The following is a 10,550-nucleotide window of genomic DNA, read 5'->3' as shown; positions in this document are numbered from 1 at the left end:
TTAATAGTTGTGGGCAACATCACGATGTCATGATGTCTATAAGAGAATAAATTCAATATAACATTTTTGTGTATGAAAACCAAAAAATACAACTCCACATAGTCTCCTATTAGATAATTTCTTATTAAATCAAATTACTTCGTACACTGTTAGTACAACAAATATTACAGATAACTTTAGTTTGCCTTGAAATGGCAAGGTGTTGTACTACTGTATACATTTTAACCTACATTTTAACCTTTTCAGTAAAGTGAAATGTTCAGGTTCAATAATCTTTATTTATCTGAAAATAGAAATTGTAAAACAGCAAGTGTCACTGTCATAACATTTTTTGTAATACAAAGTTATATCAAGATGTAAATAATAATAATAAAGTACTTTAGAGGCATGATAATAAATAAATTAGCATTTTTCAATTGAGATAACCTCAAGTTAATTTGATGTATTAAACAAAGTGATACAGCCTCTAGTTAAAAAAGTTATTGCTAGTTTCAGTTGAAGAAAATATATCACTTCATTGTTATTATAAAATCATTAAAGAAATGTCTTGAAGGAAAAATGGTTATTTGATTTATTTCTTTAGGAAACATAGCACTACTAAACATTACCCTTATTAGAGTAGGTTATGTTTTAATCGCTAGTTTCAGATTTGACAAATTCAAATTACACTAACTGTGCTTTGATGTATACATTAGCTTTAGTGACCTAAACCACTTACTTAAACCTGTCAAGTCTTGCAGTTATAAACAAGATAGTGCCTAAAGGTAGCGAGTACAGAAGTTAACTGATGAAATGTCTTGACAATCAAGTTCACATGATGTAAGAGCTGGTTTCTTTTGGGCCTTTACAGTCATGCATACTTCATGTTGTAGTGTTTGTAGTGAGTCATCATAAAAAAGACATCATACAGTCGACATAACACAACCAAAACTTGAAACAACAACAATGAAATTATATATATATATATATTTATATATATATACATAGAGAGGGGTCACAATTTAAGAAACCCATTATCTTTACATGTGTGAAACGATCAAATGCACCCTTTTCTTCTTCCTTGGTCGTCAGAGTGGCGTGTTCTTTCACCAACCGATGTCGCGGACCTGTTTGACAGACAGCCAATCAGAGTCGCCGAAGTGGTACAAAGCCGTGACGTCTCCAAAACGCGATGTGTGCAAATCAGCGGCGGCCAGCGTGCAAGTGACAGCCAATCAGAAGCTTCCAACGAACAGCGTCTTAACCAATGGCGTGCCTCCACGACGGGACAGAAGTGAAGGCTTATATATGGAGAGCTCACCATTCATTCAACATTACTCCACAGAAGCCACAGAATAAACTACAGTGAGAAGAGAAAGCAGAGTGTGAACGGAAATCACCATTAGAGGCGTTCAAGGCCGTCAATCGACACATAATATAAGGTAAGTTGGAAACTGTTGCGGAAGTGACAATACGTCACAGTTAAATTTAATATTTTCTGCAGCGTTTTTTTTAACATTTCCCTGTTTCGTAACAGTGAAACGGCTAGGCTATCGTTTGCAATTGTGACGTATTTAATTCGAGGAAACGATTCTAAATCCAACCATTAAATTTGCAGTATAGCATATGCACAAAGTTCTCACTGTACGCGTTTTTATTTTAAGCGATTGCGCTTTAAACTGGGAATGACACGTTTTACCGGCTGGAACTGAAGGCCACACCGGCACATGCGGTCGGTAACCAGTCGTTTCCGGCAGACTTGTCAAGATGCAAGTGACTTTGATGGAAATAATAATAAAAAACTCTTTTATCTCTTTTTTATTAAGAATCAGTTGAATGAGTTAACATGAATTCTAGCCATTAAGAACTAGTTAGTGGGGAAAAAGGAACCCTGAAAAACGAGGGGTGAAATTCCAAATTCGTGTTTTATCCATTACATACAATTTGTATTTCTTTTTTTAAATTACAACGGTATTTTTTTACGTACCTCAGAAAGTCACGGAGTCGTTAAGGTGAGGACTGGTGGATTTAAGGCGCTGTCGTTGGTTTTGACAGTGAACAGCGCTCCACCCCATTGACTTTGACATTGTGCCGGCAGAGACCGAGCCAACCCGTTATGATGCCTTTACGTTTGGTTGAAAAAACATGTTTTTGCCTGTAGAAGTTAAAGCGGAACTGAACTTTAAAGACTTACATCCTAGAAATTAAATTGGCATTTTGAAGTTGACCCCTGTGGCCCCCCACGTCTGGGTTTGGTGTCTGCACTAGAGCCCCCCCCCATTTATCAATTATTAAGAACAAATTATTTCAAATATAATTAATGTTGATTAGTTGTTAAGGTGAAATGATGGACAATTTCTGAGTAATTAATTTAACTTTCTTTGCAGGTTTCTCTATAGACTTGGACACACAGAAGGCAAAGATGAAGCTGTTGTGTGTTGCAGCATTGCTGCTGGTCGGCACTGTGTTTGCTGACGATGATGACAAGAGGGAGAATGTGGGGACAGTGGTTGGAATTGATCTGGGAACCACCTACTCATGGTAAGAGTTGATTAGTTTGATTAAGATTAGGTCTTCCAAAGAAAGAACATTTTTTAAAAGTTTAAATGTTTTGATTTTTTTCAGTGTCGGAGTGTTCAAGAACGGTCGTGTGGAGATCATTGCCAACGACCAGGGTAACCGTATCACCCCATCGTACGTTGCCTTCACCAGCGAGGGTGAGCGTCTGATTGGTGATGCTGCAAAGAACCAGCTGACCTCTAACCCAGAAAACACTGTTTTTGACGCCAAGAGATTGATTGGCCGTACTTGGGGTGACTCCTCTGTCCAGCAGGACATCAAGTATCTGCCCTTCAAGGTATGTTTGTTTATAATAGTTTGAAGTAAAACGAATGGGGTTGCAAGACAAAAGTCATTCAATAACAAAATGGAAACATTTTTTTGTTCCTTTACAGGTAACTGAAAAGAAGAGCAAACCCCATATTCAGGTTGACATTGGTGGTGGCCAGATGAAGACGTTCGCCCCTGAGGAGATCTCTGCCATGGTGCTGGTTAAGATGAAGGAGACTGCTGAGGCTTACCTTGGAAAGAAGGTATAAAACAAATAACTTAACAGAATATCTCAGTGACAAAGTAGTTGGGTGTTGGAGTGTTGTTTTCTAATGGGGTCTCTTGTTCCTCAGGTCACACATGCTGTGGTCACTGTCCCTGCCTACTTCAACGATGCCCAGCGTCAGGCTACCAAGGATGCCGGAACCATTGCTGGTCTTAATGTTATGAGAATCATCAATGAGCCGTAAGTATCTGCCTGAATAGTTAATTTCTATACAGTCGTACTATACTTGGAGGTAACTTCTTTTAAAGCACCTATAATAAAAAACGACTTTTTTCCCTTCTTTTAAAGCACCTATAATAAAAAACAACTTTTTTTTTCCCCAAAGAACTGCTGCTGCCATTGCTTATGGTCTGGACAAAAGGGATGGGGAGAAGAACATTCTTGTGTTCGATTTGGGCGGCGGCACATTCGACGTCTCCCTCCTGACCATTGACAACGGTGTGTTTGAAGTGGTGGCCACCAACGGTGACACTCACCTTGGAGGAGAAGACTTCGACCAACGTGTCATGGAGCACTTCATCAAGCTGTACAAGAAGAAGACCGGTAAAGATGTGCGCAAAGACAACCGTGCCGTACAAAAGCTGCGTCGTGAAGTGGAGAAGGCAAAGAGAGCTCTGTCTGCCCAGCACCAGGCTCGCATTGAGATTGAATCCTTCTTCGAGGGAGAGGACTTCTCCGAGACCCTGACTCGTGCCAAGTTTGAAGAGCTGAACATGGTAAGATGTTTGAAATACTTAAATGTTTAAACTAAACAGCTGACAACGGCAAATAAAACCCAATAAATAACATAATTTTGGTTGGCAATCTTATTCATGATTTTGTTTTTGTTTTTTTTCCCTCCAGGACCTTTTCCGTTCCACCATGAAGCCCGTACAGAAAGTTCTTGAAGATTCTGACTTGAAGAAATCTGAAATCAATGAGATTGTCTTGGTCGGTGGCTCCACCCGTATCCCCAAAATCCAGCAGCTGGTAAAGGAGTTCTTTAATGGCAAGGAGCCCTCCAGGGGAATCAACCCCGATGAGGCTGTTGCATACGGTGCTGCTGTTCAGGCTGGAGTCCTTTCTGGAGAGGAAGACACTGGTACGTCACTGATATTTAAAGTCATTTCTCCCATGATGCTGAGCTTGGAAATTTCTCTTACCAATTGATGATTTTTGTATTGCTTTTTCAGGTGATGTTGTTCTTTTGGATGTGTGCCCCCTGACTCTTGGTATTGAGACCGTTGGAGGAGTGATGACCAAACTGATCCCCAGAAACACCGTTGTGCCCACCAAAAAATCCCAGATCTTCTCCACAGCCTCTGATAGCCAGCCTACTGTCACCATCAAGGTCTATGAAGGTATGAAGCTGACAAAGAAATCTCATCTTGACAAATATAATGTGCATGTAATGGCAGAAATTTAAATGTTGATCAATCTAATTTATTTCCATTCTCTCTTAAGGTGAGCGTCCCCTGACAAAAGACAACCACCTTCTTGGAACCTTCGACTTGACCGGCATCCCCCCTGCCCCTCGCGGTGTGCCACAGATTGAAGTCACCTTTGAGATCGATGTTAACGGTATCCTGCGTGTTACCGCTGAAGACAAGGGCACAGGCAACAAGAACAAGATCACAATCACAAATGACCAGAACCGCCTGACACCTGAGGATATCGAGCGCATGGTAACCGATGCTGAGCGCTTCGCTGATGAAGACAAGAAACTGAAGGAGAGAATCGATGCCCGTAACGAGCTGGAGAGCTATGCCTACTCTCTGAAGAACCAGATTGGCGACAAGGAGAAGCTTGGGGGCAAGTTGTCCGATGAGGATAAGGAAACCATTGAGAAAGCAGTCGAGGAGAAGATTGAGTGGATGGAGTCTCACCAAGACTCTGATACAGAAGAGTTCCAGGCCAAGAAGAAGGAGCTGGAAGAGGTGGTTCAGCCCATCATTAGCAAATTGTACGGCAGTGCAGGTGGACCACCACCAGAGGGCGCTGAAAGTGAGCAAGAGGGTAAGGATGAGTTGTAGGCATGTTTGACGTCAGCTCTTGTCTCCATTGCCTCTCTGGTAGTGGCATCGAGATGTACATATTGGACTGATGGGACTCCTAGTGAGTGGAATGGTCGGGAAGAGATGGCGATCAAAAACAACCATGCTGAATCTACAGAGAGACTTATGATACGTTTCAGTGTGTTTGAGAGGTTCTCTTCGCTGGAAGGCGGAGATATTCATCAGCCCAGTACGAGGCTTGCTGCTGCTGTTCTCAGGCAGTCCTATTGGGGTTCCGTGGTGGGAGGGAGCTAATCGGGGTGGGATATATGGATGGTTGTAGGTTATTCATTGGTAGAATACTTGTGGGATCAAGGGCTCATTATGTTCACAGGCAACTTTCAAAAGTTATTTATTGAATCTGGTCATTGTACTTCTGGAAATACATTGAAATAAATGTTTGATAAAAAAAAATTTGTTTGTGTACATTTTATAAAATAACACAATGGATTTCTTTGACATCTTATTATGACAGAGGTCATTGTTAAACCAACTCCATCATGTCAGAACTGTTACAACGCAGTCATTATGTAGGACTCCCTCTGTGTCCATCCCTCCAAAGACAAAGGCCAAATGCTTGGTGTCTGAGGTGCCTGAGCTGTTACCATCACCATCAGCTTGCACCGTCCAGGGCAACACACACATGGAGTGGTCCAGGCGGTTGGGTGGCAGATCTCCTTCAAACTTCATTAGGATCCATCTACTTTTTTCTGTAATTTAAAAATACATTTTACTTTAAGGTATCAATGGCATTAAATTAGTAATTAGCATCAAGTGGTGAGTGAATCATCTACCAGTGTTGAATCTAAACATCAGGTTGGTGGCACCATCTGCAGTCATGCCTCCAAATATGTAGATGTTCTTTCCTTGTACCACAGCCGAGTGGGCGGCGACTCCTGCTGGGATGTCTCCTTTGGTTTGCACTTTCTCCCACTTCATGATTTCTTAGGTATTAGACAAAATGATTTTCCTCAGAATAAATTATAAAAATAACTATATACAGACAATATATTGCATTTAGGCATCTGAGGTAAATACAGGGCAGCTGCAAGCCTTGTATTTACCTGGTTAATATGTACCTGTATGTAGACAGTACATGTCGCTGTAGAACTTATTTCCAGTCATGCCACCATGAACGTAGACCTTTGAACCCACTCCTACAATAATGTGACCGTGTCTGGCTGTCGGCTGTCGGCCTTTTGTATCTGGCTGTGACCAGGTGGAAGTGACTAAAAGCCATCAGAATATTAGGTTATGCATGAAACACAATTGATTGTAGATAACTGGGGTAAGAAAAAGTTTAGAATCAGTCAGTCAGTCAGTCAGTCAGAGGACCATTTACTAGCCAGGGCTAAAACATTTTGTTAACAGTTGAAGATCTAGTTTCAACACCAACCTGTATCAAATATATTAAGTTTTTGGTCAGACACAGCCTCAGCTCCTGCTTCACCACCAGAAAAAACAAACAGTTTGTTCCCGAGGCAGGCTGTGTTGGTGTGATACGTCCTCGGACCAGGGGTCTTCCCACCTACGGTTACATCATTCCAGTGTGGCGCACTATCTAGACAATCGAACAATTAGAATAAACAAATATGAATGGGCCTTTAGGATCACACGACAACAGAACAAGGAAGAAGCTTTGGTTATGAAGTCAGACAGAGTCAGCAGGGGTGGATTTACCTGTAAATCGTATGTTCTGGATACAGCTGCGGTTACCACTCTGCTCTGCCCCACCGAACACCCACAGGCTCTCGGGGCAGCTCTCTGGGACAAAGCTGCAGTGTTCATAACGGGGCTTCAAACCTTTCCAATCTGGAACCTCCCATTCATGATTATCTGCAAAACAATGCATTAAGACAGTCTTAAACCACACAAGAGCTACTGTTATATTAAATTGACTCAAAGTAATTAGCCTGTACATGGGCAATGTTAACAAATGGTGAAAGATTTAATTCGGTTTCCAGAACGTTTTTTTCCTTTATACTGTACCTAGGTTTATAACGTGTGTGTGAGAGAAACTGCCACTAGGGTTGGCTCCCCCAACAATAATGATTCTTCCTTTCTCTCCGTCTCCTGATGATATAAACGTGCAAGTGTGACCCACACTAACACCTGGAGCACTCCCTGTGGGCACCAAAGAATACCTGTGGACGATAGGACGCAATTTGTCAAGAAGCAAAGGAAAATTAGATTTCTATTGACTACTAGACTGAATATGGGACAGCTGACGAGAGAGACACTATTGATTTAGGATTTAGCTCGAAGTGTCCAGAACAAACACATTCAGATATGTGCAAATGTCAGGAGGTAATCCCGAATAATTAAGAAATTAAAAAACAACAACAAAAAGAATTCAACATGAACAGGAGGCATTTATCCACATACCAGATTCCGTGTTTGGGCTTATCTAGTGGCTCAAGTACTGGAAGAAACTCCATTGCTGTCAAAGAATGTATAAACAGCACGAGAGACGGTGATTTTACACACTAACACGTTATCTGTAAGTTATAGATACATTTCCTATTTTGATATTTTAATCGGTGATGTTTTCATTCAATAAAATACACACAACGATCGACTAAAAATAATGTTACTTACTATAGTCTACTAGATTAGCTTCGTGAAACGTACAGTAGCCTCAGCAGAAACAACTCCAATGTTTTATTTCATTTGTCATCAGTGACGTTTTATAATTGTTCGTCAAGCTAATACGCTGATAGCATAGTTTTAATAAAGTGTTCATTTATAATCAGTCACACTTAGCACCAATGAGCTACAAACGCTAACCATATGAAGCACCTGCTTCCTGTTAAGTTTCTTCTTCCGGGTTAAAACTAAGCTATATGTGTTCGACATGTTCGGAAACGGCAGTCAGCATGTGTAGACAGTATTATTAAGGCTTATTAATGCCACAAACAAACGTTAAACGTGTTATAAATAATAAAGTTAGTTAGTACGCACAAAAATGTATACTGTTCTCACCAGTTGCGTTTGTAACGTAGTTACCATGGTGACTCATTTTAAGGCGCTTGCGCACCTTTCGTTCTCAGGCCACGGGTTGGTTGGCCACGGCTGCTTGACAGTCTTCAATGATTACCAGCGGAGGGCAGCAATACGCCACCACAACGTCTCGTTTCTCCGCTCAATTGCTCCAATTTCCTGCCTCACGTTTCTCTGAGGAAGTATTTAAGGTAGACGTTTTTTAAAAACATTTCTTCTACCTCTTCACATACTACAATATAATGAATGAAGAATTTAGTGTTTGTTCAACATTTTTCCTGCTACCCAAAAAGTTAAGGTAAGGACGTGTCTTCGAATATCCAGAGCTAGCTAGTTTGAAAGTTGGGCTTTGTAAAAAAGAGAAAAGAAACGGAAAGAAAAACAAAACGAAAACAACTGTCAGTAACTGTCAGTAAAGTGTTGTTATCACAATTATTCATTTTTATTGGAGTTTTTCGGAGTTTCTTTTCGACGTTTTAAATTATTTTTTTCATGCGTAGTTAAATATATCGATTGCATTTCACAGTAGGACCAGTAGAGTGTGCCATTGCAGTCGTTTGTTAATTAAGAGTGATACTGCAGTAGCTTATCAAGAACTACATCGATCTAGCAACTGTGCTGACAGTCAACTTACACCTGGTGCATTTAACTCCCAAATGACAATATTGATTCCAAAACGGGAGTCTTCAATATGTCAATTGTGATTTGTAAGTTTGTGAGACAAGACTCTGTTTCTATTTTCACCTTTCTGCCTATCACTATTGTAAATGTATACTATATCCCCCCCCCACCCCCCCACCGTATATCTAAACTCTTCAGGCACATGGAAATATATGTTCTTCTAAATATAGCTTGTTGGTTGTCTTTTTTCTTCTTGCTGTCAGGAGTCACCTCTGTTAATCATCTTGGCTCTATCTCGACCTTCCCTTTGCTTCCTCAACTATCTTCATGTCGTATTTCCCTAAGTTCATAAATCTTTTTCCTTTTTTCCATCTCTTTTCCTCTCGCTCGCAGCCTTTTGGCTCCAATTTGAACATCCGCTGTCCACCAAATCAACTATTGGCTCTTAGGAATTGTATGAACCATCTAAAACCTTATCTTTGTAAACTTGTCAACATTATCTTGATAATAGTAAAAATAAAGTTACTTCCCCACTGCTGTCTTAGTACATAACAGTACATGACAGTAACTGTGTGTATCATTGATCATTGATCAAAAATACTGCATACAGGTCAGGAATAAGTACATCCAACAGTACATGACAGTAACTGTGTGTATATGAAATTTGTAGATCTGTGACTGTCGGTGCAATCACTGATCAAAAATACTGCATACAGGTCAGAAATAAGTACATCTAAGTACAAATGTAACGATTCATACTTTCCGTTTGAACGGAGCTGTGCCACTTTGGATTTATCTGCCCAGTTTCCCTTTTACGGAAGCAGAGTTTGACTTTCAGTGAAACCCTTTGTTTTCCCTTCACTTAACTGATAAGGACTGAATGAATCAGGGGTTTTTTTCTGGAAAGATAGGACGAGTGGAAAAAGTACCATAATTATGGCTATTTTAACACGGAGAGGAAATTACCGATAGTTTTTTTTGTGTGGAGTGTGCTGTTGTACATGTGTCCTATGTACCCACAGTACTGCACAGTGGTTTTTTATTATTCTACTGTAGAAAGGGAGGCCAATCCTCTAACATCTTCTCCTGAGTGTCTGTCTGATGATCAGGATTATTCAGAAAAAGTTCATCTTTTGGTTATTGGTACACACTTACTGTGAAAATATCAAAACAGTGTGTTGGAAAAATCCCTAATTCTGCCATATTCGACCCAAAGGTGTGTTAAGTCATGTTATAAACTGGGCTGGATTAACGCTTCATAACCACAAAGCCGTCTTTGTCCCGTGTGTCCCAGAACACAGACATGGACGATGGTCAAAAACAAGTTATTTTGTGGTTGTTTTTTTTCATTGTTTTGTTGGGGTGTTGGTGGGGGTGGGTGGGGGGTTATGTTCCCCTTAAACATCCGTAATAGTTTGTGGTATTATTAATATCAACAGTAGGGTCTCGCACGTGAATAGAAACTACTTTTTAATCAGTTCATTTGTGATGAGCAAGCAACAAAAGAAAAAAACAAAAAACAGGCGGAATAAATTGCCGCCCACTGCCCCTCTGTGTCCGGTGATAATCACAGGGGTGTTTCATGGACAGATTAAATGCAGAGGACTATTTCTGTGTCATTAGTACAATAACAATGAAGTGTCTTTGTCTTCTTCATGTTTAAAATACATTTATAATACTAAAACATGCAGTTTTTCAGAATTATTTCAATTAAACACACTTTGAAGGCTTTCACTGACCAACTTGATTCTCTTAGCTGAATATAAATGTATTTAGATGTCAATGACCAACTCTTTATTTAT

The 10,550-nt window shown here is 40.2% G+C and overlaps 3 protein-coding genes across 3 annotated transcripts in view; 2 read left to right on the top strand and 1 right to left on the bottom strand.

Annotated features, from left to right (window-relative positions):
* The first annotated feature begins 1,262 nt into the window (after positions 1 to 1,262).
* Positions 1,263 to 5,531, top strand: hspa5 (heat shock protein 5). The gene is made up of 9 exons (XM_025062381.1): positions 1,263 to 1,421; positions 2,367 to 2,520; positions 2,605 to 2,836; positions 2,934 to 3,071; positions 3,162 to 3,274; positions 3,420 to 3,810; positions 3,938 to 4,175; positions 4,267 to 4,434; positions 4,538 to 5,531. The coding sequence occupies exons 2-9, from the start codon at positions 2,402 to 2,404 to the stop codon at positions 5,104 to 5,106; spliced, it is 1,968 nt and encodes a 655-aa protein (XP_024918149.1). The 5' UTR covers positions 1,263 to 1,421; positions 2,367 to 2,401; the 3' UTR covers positions 5,107 to 5,531.
* On the bottom strand, positions 5,358 to 8,256 carry rabepk (Rab9 effector protein with kelch motifs). The gene is made up of 8 exons (XM_008325984.3): positions 8,110 to 8,256; positions 7,513 to 7,567; positions 7,117 to 7,271; positions 6,808 to 6,963; positions 6,524 to 6,688; positions 6,207 to 6,356; positions 5,922 to 6,071; positions 5,358 to 5,837 (listed from the first exon to the last, which is right to left on the bottom strand). Exons 1-8 carry the CDS (start codon positions 8,144 to 8,146, stop codon positions 5,626 to 5,628), a joined length of 1,080 nt encoding a protein of 359 aa, XP_008324206.2. The 5' UTR covers positions 8,147 to 8,256; the 3' UTR covers positions 5,358 to 5,625.
* rgs3a (regulator of G protein signaling 3a) overlaps positions 8,233 to 10,550 on the top strand; it is a 138,141-nt gene continuing 135,823 nt past the window's right edge. The window contains exon 1 of the mRNA XM_025062385.1: positions 8,233 to 8,425. Coding sequence (XP_024918153.1) covers positions 8,370 to 8,425 — 56 coding nt within the window. The 5' untranslated portion in view covers positions 8,233 to 8,369. The remainder of the gene's footprint in view (positions 8,426 to 10,550) is intronic.

Source organism: Cynoglossus semilaevis, chromosome 14, assembly GCF_000523025.1.
Source record: "Cynoglossus semilaevis isolate Cse_v1.0 chromosome 14, Cse_v1.0, whole genome shotgun sequence".
In the NCBI taxonomy this organism is placed as follows: domain Eukaryota; kingdom Metazoa; phylum Chordata; class Actinopteri; order Pleuronectiformes; family Cynoglossidae; genus Cynoglossus; species Cynoglossus semilaevis.
This window is presented reverse-complemented; position numbering and strand designations above follow the sequence as displayed.